Below are 20,687 nucleotides of genomic sequence, written 5' to 3'. Positions count from 1 at the left end.
TGAACTGGCACTCGGGGTGTTCACGCGTGCTTCATGTCTGAATCTCAGCGCGAAAGGCAGCCACTGCTGTCCTCGCAATCCCAGGACAGGGTTGCAGTGTGGCCAATCATACATATGATCAGAGGCGTAAGCGCTTTCTATTCCAGCATGCTGTGTACTACCGGTTCACCGGTTTTGTAGGATGTCATAGTGAGCGCTCTGAGGGTTATCTTTACGGTGTGATTCACTAATGCGCCAACTCACGATAGCATTACATTGGTCAGTCTGGTCCTCTTCCAGAAGCCTTTATAGGGTCCATGAGCTTTTTTTGCAGACACGCCATTGAGCTTCGAAGCAGGTGAGTTAGCCGCTGTGGCGCGCCCGGTGTATCTCACCAGTGGAAATCAGTTGACAGCCCCTGACTTGACTTATACGCTCGTGCGTCCCCTTGAGGAAAAATACAACGCTATACAACAGGCAGGCAACAAATCCGTGGTGTTCTGCTTTCTTCTCAACAGGACTTACTTCATCCGAGATCAAAACGTTGCTACTGGACCCCTTTCTTGCACTCGTGCGGACCTCTGCGAACTACTTGCTATTCGATTGTTGCGTGACAACGGAAATTCTATTCTTGATCTTGCCATCGCCCTTACAACGTGTTGGCCCGTATGGACAGGCGCTGACCCTCACATCGTCCAGACTGCCAAGGGAAGAACGAGATGGAGACCTTGAGGAGCGTATAGGCAATGCCCTGGAAATGGCCATCATCAGCAGAGCGAGGCGCTTCATCAAGGTTCCTCCTTGCCAAAAAGTAATAGATGAAATTTGGATGTATGTCGCCACCACCAATACACTTTCTGCTCTAACAGCAACCTTCAGCGGAAGATGCGTATACCAGGCCGAGAGCAGCCACTCCATTCTGTCAGACGTAAGGATCCGGCGGCGCATATCGCTCATTTTCAGTTTGTGACGCCCTCCGACAGCGCTACAAGCGTACTCCTATCCATTTCTATGATCCCCACAAGGCCCCGCTCTTAGATCATTATCGGTAGGCAACATCCAGCCTCCAGAACCGGAAGTTGTTTTACATCACTCTCAAACAGCCTTAAAGTGCCTGCTATTCGTTCCGTCTTGGATTATATAAAGTAAATATTTCCATCTCTTTCGCCGTCAGTACTCTCCTGAGGGATGTCAGTTTCCTTATCCTTTTCATACTCTTCGTTGTCGCTATTGAGACGAATGTGCCGCATCGGATCAATGCTCCGGAGCTCGCCTTCATGGTATGTGGACTCGGATTTACCCTCGAGAAGCTCGCTGCGATGCAAGAGCATGGTATCAAAGGTAAGCAATGTCTTATCTTTTTCATGCTCGACCTTTCACACCACGTCTTTTCAGTGTATTCCAAGGGCACTTGGGTTAGTACATTGATACTCCGTGCGGCGAATGTGTATCACGTCCATCTCTTTGTAGAATGGCTTCGATATAGCCTTTGGTCAGTGCATCTTGCCATATGTCTGTCTAAACCTACTCAAGTCGGCTACCACAGTCACGACATACTCGATCTATGCATTCTTCCGAATATATGGCGTCGCGTACCATAGTGGGTATCGTACCCTCGTACCATCAGAAGTTATGCTGAGCTTTAAGATCAGAGCATTGGGCACGAGGTCTAGGTACTGATTTCCTCGCTGTGATCGCATGTTTACTATTCCCTCGGTCAGTATTCATTGTCTATGACTTGGTGCACCTCATACCATCATTGCACAGACTCGCTTTCGTCACTCTTCAGAACAACCTCATGGTTCTGTCCCTTCGTGCCATGATGATGCAATTTGTGGCCCTCATGTTGATCGCCGCATTTTGCTTCTGTGGATTCCTCTATGCCTTATGGACGTACGTATCACCAATTTATCGTTCATTGGTATATTCCTCACTGTAGCAGCTTGAGTCGTAAGGGAGCAGGGTTGGTCTCTTCCCGTCATATATTTTAATGAAAGTCATGCTGATCCGGGACCGCCTTCGCAGCTACTCTGCAGGGTGATTTTCATGTTGCTCTTGTTTATCCTAGTGCATACTCATTTTTGCACGACAGTACTATCGCATGGTGGATGCTCGACCTCTGGTTTGGCCTGGACGCGAGCGGTTTTGACAGAGCATGTAGGTGCACTATCATATGCAACTCCTTCCACGCCTGAACCTACCACAGTTGAGTTCGATGTTGTGTTCGGTCCTATCCTCATGATCACGTATGCTTGCCTGAGTAACACACTCCTACTGACTGGTTTGTATCCTTCCCATTACTTCCCATTACTATTTGACTGATTTAATGTAGTGCTTGTTTCTGTAAGTGTTGACAGGCCTTCATTTAGCTATTGCCTCCCAGTAACTTTTATCTCCACCTAGATATTGTCCAACACCTTTGCAAGGATCAATGAAGATGCAGCGGCCGAGGTTCGCTTGGTAACTCCCGTACACGTGTCTCGTTTCTAACGATGTCCCAGGCTATGTTCAGGAGAGCGGTGTCGGTACTTGAGGGGTAATACTTCTGGACTGTTGCTTATAAAATTGCTCATTTGTTCCCATCAGTGTCAAAGCAGATTCCTTGTTCTCGTATCAGCCGCCGATTAACATTTTCGCGCTATGTATTCTGTTTCCAGCAAGTTACGTTTTGTCGGCCAGATGGTTCCACAAGGTTCACCATATATCATCTCCCACTCGTCTCGCGCGCTAATGTAGCGGTGACAGGTAAACGTGTTCTTGATAAGGTGAGTGAAACCGGAACCTGGTAGTTCAGGTCATAAACCATGCGCAGGGTGACGAACTTTCCGATCCTACTTTCGATCGCTTGGTACGAAAGTGAGTCGTGTGAGTTCTCCGACTGGATTGAACTCATACCCTTCTGAAGGACAACGGAAGTTATCTAACTCACACGGGTTTTATGATACCGTATCAGCGGCCACAGAAGCGCTGTACGATAAGCTTCCCCGTCCATTGAAACGGTTGTGTGAGCGGTCTCGTTCAACTAGTCAACTGAAGTACGCTCATCAAAACCTTCACTTTTCAGCTCTCTTTGAAGGACTGGCTGGTGCTGACGCAGACATCGATATCGTATGGTCTATCGTGCACTTATTGGGTTTCAGAAATTAATGAAATCTGCAGATTTTCGAGGTTGTGGAGGATTCTGAGGAGGCAGTAGACACTGAAAACTACGCGGATCGGCCACTTTCTCAGGCTGCTCTTCAGCGTCGAATATCGCGCAAATCGGACAGTCGTCCATCTAGAAGTCCCCTGCGACCTTCACATTCACGGAAAGAACGCACAGAAAGTCGTCGTACGTCTTCGCCGTCTACCAACCAAGCCTCGGTGCCTCCAAGGCCAAACGACCCCGCTCGACATGCTTCAACTCCGATGGCATTGCGTCGGAGACTGAATTCCATGTTCAATAGGACCGATACCTTGCAGAGTCCCCTGGCCCAGGTCTTCCAGCCCGTTGTTGTCGATGACGAGATACCGGAGGAACTTCCTTCTGACAAAGGAACATCGCTGCAGCCACCTTCTGGTAATGGCCACATAGTTAGCTATGGACCAGCCAGCCGACGCCGCCTGACATCGATGCACCTCGCTTCCAAGCGAGGGTCCGATTCAACTGCGCAGGCGTCAGGTACTTCACGGAGGCCAGCATTTCCAGCAATTGATACTCGGCCTGAGATTCTGGTGACAGCGCCCCTCTCTGCATCTCCAGACCGACAACCTGAGACTGCGGAGGAGGTGGAAGAGAGTATGGGGAGCAGTGGCGGGTTAATAGAATTGTCCCAAAAGATCAGAGATATGGAGGACAGGCAGAAGCGCATCGAAAATATACTTATCCAACTCTCAGAGAGGCTGCAGAACTAATAGGAGTGGGGAGGACTATGCTGGTGCAACCTCACACTTCTTGATGAGCAACTACTGTACACAGATCTTTGCTTCACATTCCCAAAGAAAAGCCGCGTAACTAAGTAACTAGCTGGACTTAAAATACAAAGTGTAACGGAAGGGATGATATGAAAAACGATAATTTAAATGCGCCACAAGTCTCGAGAATAAGATCTCACCACCGTCGCGAACCCTGTTGTGGACCAGTATCTGGTCTGCCCCCGTCATCTTGACCTCGACCACGGCCCCAACCGGAATCCACTGGTCGATATGACGGCGGACCACTACCTCTACCCCATCCTCTGCCTCTACCCCGCCCCCTTCCGCCTTGCCAACCTCCCCGATCACCTCTGTCATATCCCGGCCCTCGGCGGAAATCGCGGTCGTCGTTGAGGTGGTCATAGTGACCATGATTGGGGACACCTCGACCAGATGGACCACTGGGGGGTTGACGTATCGGGGAAGGGATCGAGTGTTGTGACGCTGGCTGAGAGCCAAACTGTGACACCGAAACTGGATTAGGGGAGAAGGGTGGAAAGTTCAGCATCCCGCCATTCCATTGTGGTGGCGCTGCAGCACCTGGCTGCAGGATGCGAGGCTGCTGTGGCGTAGTACTTGTGTTTCCAAGAGCTGATGCAACCCCCATGGGAAGACTGGACATGCTAGACACACCATTGCTGGACGGTAGAGCTTGTAATATTGCCTGTATCTGTTCGGGAGAAAGAGCCGCAACTTCAGCGGCGAGTGCCGGGTTTGCAAGCTGGGGATAAGCCTGCATCGCTGGGAGCAATGGCGATATAGGGCCCGCATGCGAGTGGGGCTGAGGCTGCGGCGGAATGGAAGCACCAGCACCCGGAACATTAAATGAAGTAGACACAGGAGGTAAAGAAGACACGACAGGGGGCGGCGGTAGAGCAGGTAAAGCGGTGAGTTTTCCTTTCACAAGAATCCAAATTCCAACGATGATGTCGGAAGTGCGCACTTTCGGCAAGCGCAAGTCATCCAACAGCTCCATATAGTCAGGTAGTGGTGCATTTGCCCGGAGCGGAACCAGGTAAAGCTCCTTGCCTGGGTGATGGTCCTTGGGGCTTTGGCCCCATGGGAACACTAGTCCATGGCGACTAAGAAAAAGTGGTTGTAAGCAACCGTACAACGTAGCAAGAAGGAACAGGTGCACGTACTTCTTCTTCAGTAAGAAATCAATAAATGTCTGGAGCTTCGCGTCAGCCGGCTCTGGCAAGAATGCGCACGCTATAAGCTCTTTCTGCGGATTCAGCCTCATTTGCAAGAGGAATTGAGCTGCTACATCTGTTTGTACTCGTCCTTCGATGCGGAGGGTGTCAGAAACAAATAGTGTCTTCCAAAGTATAGAAGTTGCGTCTAAATTCCTGCCACCCACTTGACGGGCAGTGACATGCGCTTCCTCTGCGACAGGAGAATCTAGGGGTAAGGCAATCTGAGACGAGTCAGTGATACCTGCATTGAGAACACTGGTGGGCGTCTGACCTTTCCGTGCCATACCGTGGGCATGGCCTTCAATGGAGCCTCGGGATCCTCCACGGCCTTAACCTCAGGTTCTTGCTCCTTCTCGAGGAACATGTCAAAGTCTTGATCAGTTGCTTCTTGATGGGAAGTGTCAGTACTCATGGGCTGATCTTTGGGTTCCAGCACGGGTGCCTCCTCTGGTTTCTGTGGTACTGATTCCTCCTTGGGGGCTGACCACAGCGCGTTCAAATCAAAGGTAGTCTTTACAGGAGTTTCCGGTTTTAGTGATTTGTTCTGCGTCTCTGCGACACTATCGTGAGCTGTAGGGGAGGAAATGTCCGATAGCTCCAAAGGCGAAGGGTCGGGTTGAGCAGACGGAACAGGTTCATCCGACGTCACCGGTCCCTCTAGTGCTGCGGTAGGTTGAAGATCGGTCGCACCCTCCCGAGGTGAAGGCTCTTCGTCATGAAAATGAATGAGGTCAGCTATGTCAAGCTCCGGTTCTGAAAGTTGCATTTGGTAGGGGTGTGCAAATAGGGAGTGAGCGGCTGGTCTCTCGCCACCTCCAACTGTTGGCGAGAAAGAATCAGAGGATACCACCTGCGAAGTGGCTGAAGGTGGGTCACCCCACGCTGGACCATGGCTCGTAATTGGCGATTCAGGCGGAACCGACCCATGAGATATGGCGTTGGTCTGCTGCTTCTGATGCTGCTCTGCCGCACGGTGTCTTGCTTGACGTTCTCTCTCACGCCGTTCTTCTTCTTCCCTCTCGCGCTCTTTTTCACGTTCGCGCACAAGAACCGTGGCTTCGCCGTTGACATCCTCAATATCCTGAAGACCTTTGTGCGTAATTTTTGCGCGGGGAACAGTCGTCTTTTGCAAAATGGAATGCTCCAGTGCCTCTTGCTCGGCCATCTTTATCGATTGCTTCGTCTCTTCGTTAGCCAGATCAGTGGAGGACATAAATGCTAGCTCCTTTGCTGATATAGAAGAGAAGCATATGCGCTTATGAATGGCGACACGATCTGCCTGGCTCAGGTTGAAGGTAAGCATACGGAACCGCTCCCTACAACAGTCGATCAATAACACGGGTAAACACGCGAAGTAGATACGAGTTCGCTTACTTATACTTAGGGCCCACGCCCAGCTTCCCGTGTTTGTCTGGTTCGGCATAAATATCGAATATAGACTGTTCGAGCTCAGAGGCGAACGTCTTCGCTTCATTCTCCAGACGTTGCTTGCCTGTTTCATCGAGGTCTTCAGGTTTCAATTCGATCTTGTTGCCAGAACCATCTGGCGAATCTGCGGAAGGATATCTCAGGAACACCGGTAAGAACATTTCTTGCAATTTCCCCAGGCAATATTTCCTGGCCACATCTTCCTCAGCGGAGGCGGCGCCATCCGATGACTTCCTGCGCTTGGCCGCCGGTGTTTGCGATGCAGCAGTTGACTTCCGTTTCAACTGGCTGCTAGACGCGGGTGACATTTTCCTCTCGGATGATCCGTGCGACGGGTTACCGCCCTTTCGCGACGATTGCCAACCATCCTGTATATCGCCAGGCTGTTCGTCCGAGTCTGATGATTCCGGGTACTTTCGTGCGCGGCGCTAATAGATCGCGGACATCATGATCAACTCAGGTAAATATGGGGTATATGTGGCGGCACACCTTGGAGAAACTCTTTCCTTTGGCTTTTTCCGGCTCTGCTACATATTCGTCCTCGCTATCTGCTTCTTCTTCGGACTCGGATGGCAACAAGGCCGGCGGCGGTGTAGACACGAACCGATCAGAGTTTTCCTCGTTGCGTCCACGATTGGACGCATCTTGGTGGCCATCTATGCTCTCCCATTGCACTGTAGCGATAGTAGTCAGTAAACGTTGCACCACGTAAAACTAGACACCATAGACAGAAACAGGGCGGCTCTGCGACTTGATATCGCCGACATAGCCTGCGTTACGTTTTACACGACTACCATCCCTACAAACGCTCATACAGACGCCTACCCTGCACTTCAGACAGGTGGGTGTATCAAAGCTACCGGCTCATACCAGACCAAGTGATCATTCGACTCAACGGACAGAGCTGACGCCAATAACGTAAAGCCTTAGCCTTGCGGTGACGCACAGCCATGTGGCTTGCCCGACGCACGAACACGACCACGGCGTTATGACAGCAACCATCGTACGAGCTAGTCACGGATGGTCTGGAAAGAGCGCGAACAAGGTGCCTCTCACGAGTAGGGAAGTGCTTGCAAGGGGTACAAAACTCATATCATCGAAGTACATTGTGTAACGCAGGAGAGTCGAGCATGACGTAGAATGGGCGGAACATAAGCCTTTGACACTCACTTATACTGCGTCGACCGGTCTTGGTATGGCAAGTAGGGCAAACGTAAACCTCTGGGAAAAAAAGAAGATAAACATCCGGATGAGAAGACGTGGCGGAAGACGGTAAATCGATACTTACCAAGTTCTGATGCGTCCTCCAAACCAAGGTTGACACACCGGAAATGGTACCTAAATCGTAGGCAGATAGATTGGACGAGGCGCTTGGAAGCGCAGGCAAGAATACATACCATTCATTGCATAGCGAGCAGCAGACCATTGGAGATCCATCGTCGGGTTGATCGCAGAGACAGTATTTGGTTGCTGTATCATCGTGTGCAGTTTTCATGAAAGGTTTGGGTGTTTTGCCCCTGGCAGGCCTGATCTTATTTTCCTTCTCGCCGTCACTCCCATGGTCGTCAGTCTTGGACATTTTTTCACGATGTCGAGTGGATTTAATGGTGGAAGCGTTCTTTCCAACGGCCATGGAGCCGTCCTTGGCAGCCAGACTCGATTTTCTTCTTGAGCGGGACGCCATCAGTTTGGTCGAGTGGATCGTGAGTCGAAGTCAGCACAAGTTCAAACTCCGACGCGTCCCGCGGTGGCGCAAAAACAGCCGATGGTGACGTAGAAAATTTATGACATCGACAACTGTCAAATCTTTGGAATTGTTTGGACGACGAGCAGCATGGAGGACTTTCAGCTTGTAGACCACCAACACAAACTATCGTTACAATATCGTCAAATAGGCGCCAAATTTCGGCGTCTTCTGGAGGTGTCAAGTCTGATGCCGGCTCGGCAGCTATTTTGAGACCATATCTCGACGGAATTTGTGGTGAATTATTCCACCAAATTTGGCTATCTACCAATTTGGCAGCAGAATATTGAGACTTAGTAAGGCGTGGGAATAATAATATAAACATTTGTCCGACAGCACCCGATACTCCTATCTGTACTACGAATCACAAGACCCTTGAGTGTGGAGCATTTTCGTTCTCAAGCTCATTGCCGCCTTCACTTCTGCACCTTCGGTTGCACGAATGATTCTTCTTCAGAGGACCCTATAGGCACATACCGTTACCCGTCTGTGATTAAGTATAGCCTCACCGCATTCGCGCTTTCCCAAGAAGAGACTTCTTCCCGGTTTGAAACAACCGTTTGCGTGTAGCACGGCTTTGGTAGCACAAGCTGCACTATCGTTACCGGTCGAAGGATAGCTGGTTTGAACTCGCGATAGGGGGATACTCCTAAGAGTGCGTCATCACTCTTGGCACTCTGCCGGCGGCGTACGGATCGAGACAGTCGTCGATGGGGGCGTGGTGACTTATGGACATTCGCTTTAACCGGTTAAACCCGCGCGGGTGCCACATTTTAAACTCGAACCCTGTGTGGATATGTGAATTCTCCGCTAATGTAGTATCAACTGTCGACTGACAGTGGATCGATTCGGTGCTGGCAGATGGCTCTGTGACAGTGTGTGGTTTGTGATCGGAGCGGGTTGTACTGTCCGTCGAATCGGAAAGCTTCGTTTTCCCCGGTTTTCCGTAGATGTCCATTTGTTCCGGTGGTGTATCGCCGGAGTGACCATCCATCTGTTTCCCCCACCACATAATGACCCCAGCTGCATCTGAGTAGTCCACCCTTGTGGCCATCTCAAGCTGCCATTCTTCCCCGCTCATTCAGACTTAAACTTGCCTTCGTTCTCCCCCGGACACCCGAGTTTACCTCGTGGTTGGTGCTTTCTCTCGCTTACTAGGACACGTTGTCTGCAAGCGTATCCCTGTGCCAGTGGGCGCTCAGGGAACTAACTATTCATGGGAATAGGTCCCCATTGAGTTCGTTCCCGCTCTGGAGAACCTCGTGCTCAAAGTTGTTTTCCACCGTCGGTACTGACTGGACTCTTTGTGTCCTCTATCTAGATTATACCCCGCAGCGGCTATCATCTTAACTTCCTGCCAGTTGCAACGACCGGAGGATTCTTTGGCTTACAAGTTCGGGGTGAGATTCATTTTACTTTATTAACGTTCCCCGCTCTTCTCCCGTCACGGCCTTGCCCCGGCTGTGTTCATTCCGTGCTCAAATAAAGGAGCCTTTTACGACAGACCACTGATAGCATTGCGGCGTCTATATCTCAGGTGGCGATCCTTACTATCATACACGTTCACTCCACCTTGCCGACAGCACGACTACACCCTCGTTCAGTTCCAAGCACAAAGGGCTCCTCGTCGTTCTCGACTTTGTCTCCGTGTTGTAAAACTCCGGCTATACATGCGGACCGCGCATGCCAGGTGTTGCGCTACCAGATACTTCCAAATCACAGATATTCAACCCCTTCCATATGGCCTCGCTGCAGCGCAGCAATGACAAATCGACGGCAAACTCCACCACCTCGTCTTCTCTTGTTCAGTCGTCTAATGCTTTTGATACTTCAGATTCAGCCGCGCAGCCTTCCTCATCGACGACGTTCAAGCGATTGCGATCCTCATTTGGGCATGGCTTTAGAACAGCGACGCGTTCCAGAGCCAAGGCCCCACCCGTCGCTGATGGCGAATTCGGAACTATTACGGTGAAAGGCGAGGCAGGGGATCCGGCACGTCATGGTGAGACCAGCAGTGTTGGCCAGGGCGAGGACAAGGGGACCTCGAACATGCTTAGAAGGCTGGAAACGAAGGTGGGCGTTCGATTTGCAAGGCGGGACTCGACTACGGCCCCTTCAAACCCGATCGCACCTGTTGGTGATCCGAGCAAGGATAACAGGGAGCATGTTGACAATGCGGACAGAGCAAGCACTCGCGTGGCTGGATGGAGGAACTTCATGACCCCCACCCTGCAACAGGCCTCTGCATCTTCACCTGCTTTGCACCTCTCCCTGCAGGCTCCGCCATTTACAACCTCTAGACCGGCGGTAATGCCCTCTTCCTCGTCACCGAGTGCTAGGTCGTTCTCACCTTCGCGCGATCGGCCCCGCCGGGCGAGTGCGCAACCAACACCTCAGGAAATCGGTGCACCGCAGCCCCTAGCACCCCGTCGGCCACTCAGGAACAGCTCCCGTTCACCAGAGCGCGGTAATACGGTCTCTCCATTGCCACGAGCGAACAGACATAGACCATCCCCTATTTCACCGCCTGGTCCTCGGTCTTCATTAGACACCCAAAGCAGGAACCGTGACTTACCAACTCCTCCTGAGTCCCCCAGCCCTCCACCTGGAGTGCGGGGAGGAGTTGGGAAGTGGACCCGGCTGCCAGCGTCGGCAAATGCGAGCCAAGCTTCCCTGAGCAGTCAGCCAACATCCCCGGGGTGCTCGTACACAGCCAACCAGACTCATGCTAGGACGCCCACTAAGCGGATAGTAACGCCAACCTCTGTCCGTGGTTCTGCTTCTCCTTCTTCAAGTAATATTCCGTCAGACAGTAGCGGCCCTCCAAGTTCCCCAACGCCACTGCCCAGAAGACCTTCAATCAATTCATCCGGGCGACCGTCGTTTGAGACGGCACGTCGACCATCCGCTGAAATACCCCGAAGAGGTTCGACTGATACCCAGCGGCGGCCCACAGCGTCACCTACTCCCCGCACTGCCTCGCCCTCTGGCACAGCGCGATCGCGGGGGACTTCCCCTTCTCAGCGTTCCTCTATCTGTGGTCACGGTCGTAATCTGAATATGTCATCGATTTCCCTTATTTCACCATCCACTCCAGAGCAACGTGAGCTTATTCGTCTTGCTATGTCGGTGCTTTGTAAAGAGTTGCGCAAGCCTCCGCCTCATCTGTCACGTGCTGACCGTCAAAGAGAGTGGGCGGAGGTAGAGGTCCGCATGCAACCCTTGATCAGGATGGAACGAGTCTGGGGGAAGAGCAGCCGCATAGCTAGCGCAAGTGCAAGCCAGGTAACATTTACGGGTTTGAGCTCTGCGAGTGTGGTCAGTAATGCCGGAGAGGAAAGGGAGAGGAAGCTATTTTGTGACGCGCTCAGAGACGGCGTCATCCTCTGCCAGTGAGTTTCGTCGACGCTTCGTGTGGAACGCAGCTTATGTTTTACATGAGGTTGATGAACAAGCACCGACCTAACATGATTCCTCGCGTTGACCCGAGAGAGGATGGCTTCAAGCGCCTGACCAACATTACGAAATTCCTCGCCGCGTGTCCATCTCAGGGCGTGCCTTCTGATGATCTGTTTTACCGGGACGACCTCATCGAAGCTACACCGGAAGCTCTGTGTCGCGTGGCGCGCACCATCATTGCACTCCTGAAGCTATTCGAGACGCCCACAATTGGCGAATCCAAAGTTATAACTGGACAGAAGAAAACGGATGGTACAGCCACCGGTACCGGTAGTGGACCCTCTTTCTCGCTCACATCCCAATCCAATGCAGCACCTTCTGTGCCTAACTCGTTACCGCAGCAATCAGTATCTCCGGTTACCTCACACCCAGGACCGGGCTGGAAATCTGGACGTCCCCCTGAGTCGTATCTTCACCCGACGAGGCCAGACAGTCCCCATTCCGGGACATCCAGTGGCACAGCACGTCACGTCACGTTGGAAAGCAGACACGCACCCTCCACCACGAACAGCTGGAGTGGTGACCTGACTAGAGGCGGACAGACCCCACCGCCTCCTAAACTACCTCCACGTACTCAATACCATTCGAAGCATGATGACGACAGCGATGGCAGTCTGCTTTCGAGCATCAAGCCACTCGAATTCCCAAGACGTGAACCTCTCTCTCAGTGTTCTAGTCCTACAGGAGATACCGGATGTGATGTTCCTATCAGACAATCAAGAACGTCGAGCAATATCACAGAGAACACCGCATACTCAAGTATATTTGACCTAAGGCGCAACAGCAACGCGCAAAATAAGTTCGGCACTGTTAGGACTGTCACTACGGAAGCCACCTCGTTGGGTTCAGAGGTCCCATCGTTCACACGAACGGAGGCAAGTTCCCTTGCTGCCTCGCTGGCGGAGGAGATGGGGAGGAGACGTAGCACCAGCACGGAGGGTACCAGAATTTCCGATCGGAAGCCTAGTGAACCTGTTGTTCCGGATCTTGTCAGCCTTACGGAGGAAGAGGAGAACAGCGCCTGTGGGTCAAGTTCACGCGACACTCACCGAGACAAAGCCAGAGAGCCTCAGACTAATAAGGACGTTGTTCGGCTCGGCAAAGGCAAGTGGCCTGACGACTTCATTGACGCCTTTCGACCAGCGGTTCCCTCCCGACAAATCCCTACCCGTGCTACCGTTGATGTCGCAGATTCAAGTCCGCGGTGCTCCGCCCCTCTCTCCGTCTCACCGAGTCGAAAGCTTTCTATCATCGCCCCACCAAAGCCAATCGATGGTTCTGATGCTCTCTCTCGCCGGCCGAGCCACCGTGCCAGGCAAAGTGTAGATACGCCCATTTTGATACCCAAGGAATCAATTTTACGCATCGACGCTGCACCAGATAGTCCATCTGCTAGTGGATCCAGAATAGTCCTACGTCGCCAAAGCACGCGGACGGCGGCTTTACTAAGAAACGAGCCACCATACGCATCACGCTTCAATCACAGCGACGTCGAGAGGGAAGGCAGTTCGTCTGTCATCCCGTTTCCGAGAGCGGTGTCTGGCGACCACAGCGTCAGTGCATCCCCGACGCCTGATGTCTCTATCAAGCGCGACAGATCAACGAGCCAAGATGTTTCACGAAGGCGCAGCAGGCCAACATCATACGATGAATTAGGTAGATCTCGTCGTTCGAGGTGCGGAAACAGCATTTGTCATTGGATATCTGGTTAATCATCCACCCTAGTGAAATGCTGATGAGGGATTCGATGGATGGAAGTGGGATACGGTTGGCGATCACCGTCATGGAAGCAGGCAAGCAGCCCGTTCAATATGTGAGCTCAGTGCAGGCGTCCACGCAACATTTTTCACTCATCGCCACCCCAGCAACTAGGCAACTGCATTGGTCGTGGCCAGTTCGGTACCGTGTACCGAGCTTTGAACATGTCAACCGGTCAGATGGTAGCTGTTAAGCGGATACGACTCGAAGGCTTGAAAGAGGACGAAGTCACACAACTCATGGAAGAAGTAGACCTCATGAAAAGTCTGTCCCATCCCAGTATTGTCAAGTACGAAGGGATGGCACGCGACAATGACACCTTGAACATAGTTCTTGAGTAAGTCTTCTGGCGTCGTTGACACACCTTTAGCTCACTGTGTGGAGGTACGCGGAGAGCGGGTCTCTTGGTCAAACCCTCAGGGCATTTGGGAATCTCAACGAGCGCCTCGTTGCCAGTTACGTTGTCAAGATATTGGAAGGCCTGCACTACCTGCACAAATGCCAAGTAGTTCACTGTGATCTGAAAGCTGCGAATATCCTCACCACTAAGACTGGCAATGTCAAACTGTCGGACTTCGGAGTTTCCCTCAACCTAAAGGCCGTGCAGCGAGAAATGAACAATGTGGCAGGCACACCAAATTGGATGGCACCAGAGGTCATCGAGCTGAAGGGTGCTTCGACCAAATCGGACATTTGGTCTTTGGGATGTACTGTTATTGAGCTGCTAACAGGGCGACCCCCTTACGGGGATATCACGAACAGCATGACAGGTGTGCATTTTCATCTGCATCTTGCAGCATGTAGCGTGCGGTAGCTCACAACAACCGACCAGTGATGTTCCGAATTGTCGAGGACGATATGCCACCCCTTCCCGAAAACTGCTCAGTTGCCCTGCAAGATTTCCTTCAGCAGTGTTTCAATAAAGACCCCAAGCTGCGCCCTGATGCTGAGACTCTGTGTGAACATCAGTGGTTGACTTCGAGTTGGGACGCACTTAAGGTATACGCATGCTGTTTTCTTGCCTGGCAGCAAGTACTAACGAAGGTCGCAGGAACTTCGCCCTCAAGACAGTATACCCTTCCTTCGCCGAGTCAGCACCGACCTACAAAAGACAGATGCTGCCAAGCTGCTGGCCCAGATTGGTTCACCGATTGTCGAAAGGCTGGTCTCCGAAATTCCCGCTCGGGAAGAGTCCCCGAATCCATCCTCGAAGAGACGCCCATCACTTAAGCCAATATCCCCTCTTCCAGAGGATACTTGCTTCAACCCCCGAGATCACTCGTTCGTGAAGACGACCTTTGGAAAGCGTGAGTATAGAGTAGTTTTCCACCTGTCGGTTTTTTGGTGACGCCCCTGTGAAAGCCATGCTTTGTAGAGTCTGCCTAGGAAGTGTGAAAAAGAGCGGCGTTATATGTGACCAGTGTAACCTCATTGCCCATTCGAGTTGTTCACAAGGGGCTCCACCTACCTGCGACTTCCGTTCGCAACTTCTGCAGTACGCACAATACGCGGAAATGAATGTCCCCTCCCCGGTTGCAAATGCAGTGGGAACCAGTTATGGAGCCCCAGTCGCTATGCCACCTCCCCGACCAAGTGCTGACCTGTCATCCACCTCTCCGAACACTGGACCGCCAGTACCGATTAAGTCCGCAGCAGCACCGGGGTTAAAATTTGTGGGAGGCTTTGGACAGTCGCGTTCATCTCTTTCGGTTGCCCCGCCTTCTTCGTCTTCGCCTGTAGCCACTCCACATGGTCAAACCGAGGAAAAAATGCCCCGGAGGATCTCCTCGAAGCTGTCACGAAATGTCACCTCCTATGACCGACCACATTCGTTGTCAAGTAACAGTACAACGACAAAGAGTTTAAGAACGGCAGACAGTCGTTCCAGTCGACAGGATAGAAAGAGCCCCAGCTCTGTTGCACAGCTGAGCGCGACTACCTCCTCGCAGGGTACGGTTTCCGATGACGATTCGGAAAATTCGTGTTCTGACGTCATTGCGGTCTCATCTACTGCAGAGCGAGGGGGTTCACGTAACTTACCCGCTGTTGTACCCCCAGAATCGGAACCCCAAAAAACGCGAGGCGATAAATCGTCTGGTTGCATGATTCAATGAGCCTATCACACTCCACTCACCCATGTTGTTCGTTTCCCTTAATTCTTTGACTGATCCCATTATTTCCTACATCAACTACTTAGGGTATACCCGTGCCGTGTATTTTTTGCGTTGTATATGAAGCGTAACCAAATTCTGTAGAGGACATGTCACTGTACCATAGAGTCATCTGGTAGTATCAATACGTAACTTTAGGTGCGCAGTAACTCTCACTCCACAGGCAATAATGTTCCGTCTGCTCAGTGCTCACTACTGTATGTGCGTTGATTTGGAATGCACTGTCTTCACCTTTGCATATTGCATCGAAGTAGGAGTGTACTTGCAAGGCTAATAGTAGTAGTGGCTGTCACAGGGGTGGGAGTAGCATTCTATATACGCGAGCGCGGGCTCGGCTGCCCGTGGAGTCCGCCTCGTTCCGATCAGTAGCCAGTAAGAATTGTGGACTACGATCAAACGTTGACACTACAATCTACAGAGGTACGGTCAGCCGGTGACAAGTGTCTGATTCTTTTCAATGGCACAGGTTTACTCATTCGCTTGGCATGGCTGGAGTCCTGCCAGGCATTGTTCTCATGCTAGGGCTAGTAGACAAAGATAGTCCCATGCGGTTCCACAGGTGATCTTGCGCTCACGTCAAACTCGGGGTGGTTTTGCACCCACCAACAATAGTAGGTCCCTCCCGAGTCAGCTCCGACCACGTGTACTATTTTTGTGCACTTATAAAAGGGATTCTTGGTAAACTCTTCACAGCAAGATTCCACATCCCTAACATGCGCCTTTCACTCCTGGGCTCGCTCGCACTCGTCGCTGTTGCAGCAACTGCTGCGCCCATTCAGACTAACGCTGAGAGGCTGGCTCGCGGCTTGCCACCTTTGCCACCAGCCAATGTCGCTCGTGGTGTGGATATTAGAGGCAAGCCCTCGCCCGGTAAGCTATCACTCATCATCTAGTAGGACAGATGAAATGACACTCACACCCGCAGTCGCGAAGAGAGGCCCTCATCCTTCATCTCCCCCTGCCTTCCGTAGAGATGATTAATCCACAAGTTCCTCGCGTGCCGTATGGCCATCTGGAACAATCCACATGCTCTCTCACACCCTAGACATTATCATCCATCTTTCCTTGTTTAAGACTTTTCTTGATGAACAGCTTTGTTACGTTGATTCAGAAGACGATCATATTGTGCGGCTACCGCCCCGAAATATGTTACCAGTTACATCGCGCACCGTCGATTGATATCTATACCTTCCTTTGTTGATGGGCTCCTTCCTTCAGAAATCATAGACATTTTGGATAATTGTTTACGATGATAAGAACTATGGACGCATTATTTTTATGATCTTGAGATGAAGTACCCAATTGGCCTACACGGATTCTACGGCAGAAGGGCGTATCATTCATTTTTCTAGAAAGTAATACATGAGGTTCCGAATAAGCCAGATGATAAGACTTTGTCTGCTAGGAATGTGATGCGAGACGCTGGAAGGATTGTCTTCCGCCGAGTCTTTGGTCTGCCTGGGGGAGACGACCAAGGTCAACATAGACGCCACACACTTCATCCAGCGGACAACCGTTACCTGCTGTTGCAGGCCCATCGTCCCACCCATAGATAGAAGAGCACGGCGTAACATACCTAGTGAGGGGTAAGATTGATTACACCCAACGGAATAAAATCACTCCGGAAGTGGAATGCCAACACCAATACGGCCAAAACGGAGCCGCCCAAATACTCAAGATGTCATTGCCAGGGACCAGGGGCGCGATCAACGCTCTAGAATTTACACAGCAGTACTTTACCCTGAGGCAGAAAGGGGTCATATGAACAGGAGCCAGTCGTATCCTCCAAGCCGGCCATGAGGACCCCTCCCCCCAGCGTAGTGACAAGCGCGACGAGAATTATTATCGATGAAAAGCCACAGCCAAGAGTAACCCATTGTCGGTCAGGACATCGTCACTTTATGTTTTGCCCAGAGAATTGCGATCATTGGAAAATACCAGATGTATTGACATGGCTGCGATAAGTAACGAATAGCCACGAGTTGCAAGGAGCCCATGGCTGCACGATCGATAAGAGTCCCTGGAAAATACTAGGAAATACAGTGTCAGTAAACGAAGCTTTTAACTCGCATCCAAACATCTGCCGGTCGGCGTGCTCCCTTATTTCTTTGAAGCCTCCAACGGAACACCAGAGATGACCTGGGGTATTCATGATTCATAAGTCGAACCTCGAACAGGCAGGCAGTTTCACGCACCTCCGTTAATCCACTCTTCCTTGCAAGATAGGCAGCGGCAGTATCGCCCCATACCTGATAGCGGTAAACCTTGTTTTCGTGGTTGAAGTCCAAGACGTAGGCAAAGGTCTCATCCCAGCTCTCATTTGTTTCCTTCCAAGTGAACGTAGCTTGACCTGTCACTGAGACCTTCCGAACTTCCGTGTCAACGAAATAGTCCCCAAAGGACATGTTTTCATAAGTGAGGCATGAGGAAACCAGCGAAAAGTAGTTGTGGACTCCCTCCAGTCCACGAAACGTTCTCCCGACAAAGGGCGCAACCGCACCCACGCCGTGCTCCAGTGCGATACACTCTCCTGTAGTTGAAAAGTGGGACAGGAGGGTGCCTATGCTCTCTTTCTGCGCAAAATCGTCGCAGAGGGCTTTCGCGACATCCAGTAGCTGCTGTCTGACCGATGACATCAGTGTTGCTAGCTAACGTGAGTTGTGGCAAAAGCGACCCGAAGCCTGATCAAGTCTTTGTATTTGCGTTACGTGCTCGGGTAGTCGAATCCAACGCCTTCCATTCGTTTCTTTCATGCAGAACAATGCGCCTGCAAAGTCCAACTCTTTGGAAACATCGGTTGGATTGTCGAGCAAACGAAGTTCGGCGTGGACGTGAGCTATCTTGTCTTCACTTTTATTCAGGGGCCCCAATGCTGAGCGATGCGTGGCACACTCCTCCAGAGTAGAGCACACGACGATCCCAGGCTCAGGTGTAAACGAAGCCGCGGAACGTGTTGCAGTACGTGCAGTGCAATACGATGGCCACCTCAAGGACCTGGATGTGAGCAGTCAGCTTTCGTAGTGTCTCGGTCTCTGATCCGGCGGGTTAGACCAAGCTTAGAGAAAGCCTCAGCAATTTCAGGGCGATAGAAGGGTCTGTAAAGGATGCACTTGGGGAACTGCATGTATGTTGCCCGATTGTGATCGGCCATGTCCATACTCACTAAATCCTACCCCGTAGAAAACGCAACAGAGAGCAGATATTGTACTGGAAACTGATACCCCAAGACTGAAGGAAGAGCTGGAAAAGTCACTCGTTATGCTTCAGGATTTGTCCTACAGGCTCCCTCGTATCCGCTCACGGGTTGCCAACATCCAGCAGGCCTATGATTCTGGCCGGATGAAGGTGGGTATGTCTCTTCTATTACCGTCTGTAACTAAATGTTTGAAATCTACATACAAGGCTCAGCAGCTTGTTCATGATCTTATGTGGCTAAACACCGATTTCCATGAACGGTGGCGATTGATCATATTCACGTCCTCTGCACCAGTGTCTTGGAGATGGAAACTGACTATGCGACTGCTTTTTGGCGTCGCCGTTGTTACGTTCTTGTGGATTATCTGGGCTGCTATCGGTGGAGCATACCGAGCTCACCGGCAAAGATTACTATGGGGCGAAAGGTTGATGTCATGAAGGAATGGTGTTCTTGCTAATACCTGAATGATATCAGACCGGATGAAGTCAAGGGCATGCTGTCCGTACCGGTAATTATTCTAACCTTATGTGCATTATACTACAGCTTGTATTATACCGAGCGTGCTTTGCCAATAGCTTACGTTCATTTACCTGAACTGTACTACCAGACAAGTTAACTTGTGAAAGGTTTTCGTACCCAGAAGAGGTAGTTGCATTCTGCTGCACCCCACTGCGACGCGCTGCGCGACATTAACTCCCAGTCTCCACTCCAAGGCTTGTAGATCAGGCCCCGTACTTCCGCCTCCTTCCGCGTGGGCTGGCCACCACCATATGTACGAGTTATCCACGGTTGTTTACTTGTCATCGATGGCGACGAGTACGATTGGAAGAACGAAATGAGCTCCGAGGGATTGACAAACTTGGAGTAGGTATGCGTGCCGATGGCAACTTTGCGCATCATGTATTCAGCCGCTGCGATCGTCAGCAAAAAGGCTAGCGGAGTACGAGCGATCGTTGAGAGAAAGAGGTGGCCACCAGGCTGTTTCAAACAAACGTGTTCTGTTATTGACAAACTCACGATGTATCAACTTGCACTTACCTTGACGAGCTCAGCGCAAGTAGCTAGGAACGCAGTCGGGTTATCGACGTGTTCAATGACTTCCATAGAGCATACCACGTCAAACCGTTCGGGTTCTTTCAGAAGCTGCTCGGCAGATGTATTCCGGTAATGAAGTGAGCTGCTAGTTGGGAAAGACGAGGACAAGAGAGGGTCTGCATCCGCATGCGTAGACGCAATGCGAATATTGGACTCGGAAGCGTCAATGCCCAATGTCTGTGCGCCCAACCGGGCCAAGCTCTGTGAAGACGTGTTTGAGTAACGTTTTCTACGACAGTTGTCGATGAAGTAACCTCAGACAATAGCCCACCTCCACATCCGACGTCTAGGATGCTCAGACCTCGAAAAGCGTCCCTACGTTGTTCCATCTCGTGAGCGACATCCTCTCCTTTTTCTTCGCGTGCAATTTCTATCAATTTCTCGCGAATGTATTGCACTCTGACGGGGTTCATACGGTGAAGGAGCGCAAACTCGCCGTTCTCGTCCCACCATTGTGAGGACAGACGCGAAAAGTGGGCGATTTCCGCAGCGTTGACCGTAGCATCGGTTTGGATGAATCTCGTGCGTTGCGTCAGACGTGAAACGCGTCGGACTGCCGTTGAAAACATGTAACGACGGGTTGTCGGTAGTGTGGCGCGAGTGTGTCGGTGTTGGCCTTGCAGTACTAACTCGCTCAGTCCAAGGTACTTACACTAGGATGTCATCTTACAAGTTACTCCAGTCAAGCACTACGAGTCAGTGCCTTT

At 51.4% G+C, this 20,687-nt stretch overlaps 7 protein-coding genes across 7 annotated transcripts; 4 read left to right on the top strand and 3 right to left on the bottom strand.

The window, feature by feature from the left end:
• Positions 1-33: 33 nt before the first annotated feature.
• Positions 34-3,873, top strand: F5J12DRAFT_895177 (uncharacterized protein; the record flags this gene model as incomplete). Its single annotated transcript, XM_051747810.1, has 26 exons — positions 34-126; positions 181-189; positions 249-258; positions 314-635; positions 679-907; positions 963-1,027; positions 1,083-1,124; positions 1,175-1,320; positions 1,375-1,394; positions 1,450-1,471; positions 1,526-1,579; positions 1,632-1,695; positions 1,747-1,872; positions 1,922-1,942; positions 2,005-2,016; positions 2,072-2,136; positions 2,186-2,260; positions 2,312-2,322; positions 2,383-2,430; positions 2,481-2,515; positions 2,566-2,671; positions 2,725-2,744; positions 2,792-2,835; positions 2,885-2,983; positions 3,044-3,087; positions 3,139-3,873. 26 exons carry the CDS (start codon positions 34-36, stop codon positions 3,871-3,873), a joined length of 2,517 nt encoding a protein of 838 aa, XP_051597511.1.
• A 196-nt stretch (positions 3,874-4,069) lies between these two features.
• F5J12DRAFT_724472 (uncharacterized protein) lies at positions 4,070-8,052 on the bottom strand (the record flags this gene model as incomplete). The annotated part of the gene is made up of 8 exons (XM_051741538.1): positions 4,070-5,015; positions 5,076-5,350; positions 5,401-6,445; positions 6,504-6,985; positions 7,047-7,218; positions 7,724-7,778; positions 7,846-7,895; positions 7,955-8,052. The coding sequence occupies 8 exons, from the start codon at positions 8,050-8,052 to the stop codon at positions 4,070-4,072; spliced, it is 3,123 nt and encodes a 1,040-aa protein (XP_051597510.1).
• A 1,794-nt stretch (positions 8,053-9,846) lies between these two features.
• F5J12DRAFT_274880 (uncharacterized protein) lies at positions 9,847-15,721 on the top strand. The gene is made up of 8 exons (XM_051738697.1): positions 9,847-11,693; positions 11,744-13,435; positions 13,486-13,573; positions 13,626-13,855; positions 13,903-14,288; positions 14,351-14,517; positions 14,570-14,825; positions 14,881-15,721. Exons 1-8 carry the CDS (start codon positions 9,985-9,987, stop codon positions 15,630-15,632), a joined length of 5,280 nt encoding a protein of 1,759 aa, XP_051597509.1. The 5' UTR covers positions 9,847-9,984; the 3' UTR covers positions 15,633-15,721.
• A 510-nt stretch (positions 15,722-16,231) lies between these two features.
• F5J12DRAFT_274770 (uncharacterized protein) lies at positions 16,232-16,850 on the top strand. The gene is made up of 3 exons (XM_051738695.1): positions 16,232-16,315; positions 16,383-16,559; positions 16,615-16,850. The coding sequence occupies exons 2-3, from the start codon at positions 16,403-16,405 to the stop codon at positions 16,668-16,670; spliced, it is 213 nt and encodes a 70-aa protein (XP_051597508.1). The 5' UTR covers positions 16,232-16,315; positions 16,383-16,402; the 3' UTR covers positions 16,671-16,850.
• A 473-nt stretch (positions 16,851-17,323) lies between these two features.
• F5J12DRAFT_922094 (transcription elongation factor S-II) lies at positions 17,324-18,348 on the bottom strand. Its single transcript, XM_051749307.1, has 2 exons — positions 17,885-18,348; positions 17,324-17,828 (listed from the first exon to the last, which is right to left on the bottom strand). The coding sequence occupies exons 1-2, from the start codon at positions 18,323-18,325 to the stop codon at positions 17,790-17,792; spliced, it is 480 nt and encodes a 159-aa protein (XP_051597507.1). The 5' UTR covers positions 18,326-18,348; the 3' UTR covers positions 17,324-17,789.
• Positions 18,349-18,440: 92 nt separating this feature from the next.
• On the top strand, positions 18,441-19,322 carry F5J12DRAFT_784672 (uncharacterized protein; the record flags this gene model as incomplete). Its single annotated transcript, XM_051743084.1, has 5 exons — positions 18,441-18,520; positions 18,551-18,689; positions 18,739-18,813; positions 18,870-19,034; positions 19,092-19,322. 5 exons carry the CDS (start codon positions 18,441-18,443, stop codon positions 19,320-19,322), a joined length of 690 nt encoding a protein of 229 aa, XP_051597506.1.
• On the bottom strand, positions 19,018-20,638 carry F5J12DRAFT_847609 (S-adenosyl-L-methionine-dependent methyltransferase). Its single transcript, XM_051746391.1, has 3 exons — positions 20,235-20,638; positions 19,924-20,181; positions 19,018-19,863 (listed from the first exon to the last, which is right to left on the bottom strand). Exons 1-3 carry the CDS (start codon positions 20,547-20,549, stop codon positions 19,498-19,500), a joined length of 939 nt encoding a protein of 312 aa, XP_051597505.1. The 5' UTR covers positions 20,550-20,638; the 3' UTR covers positions 19,018-19,497.
• Positions 20,639-20,687: the final 49 nt, after the last annotated feature.

This window comes from Pisolithus orientalis, assembly GCF_024613125.1.
Source record: "Pisolithus orientalis strain OTSU chromosome Unknown F5J12scaffold_28, whole genome shotgun sequence".
In the NCBI taxonomy this organism is placed as follows: Eukaryota; Fungi; Basidiomycota; class Agaricomycetes; order Boletales; family Pisolithaceae; genus Pisolithus; species Pisolithus orientalis.
This window is presented reverse-complemented; position numbering and strand designations above follow the sequence as displayed.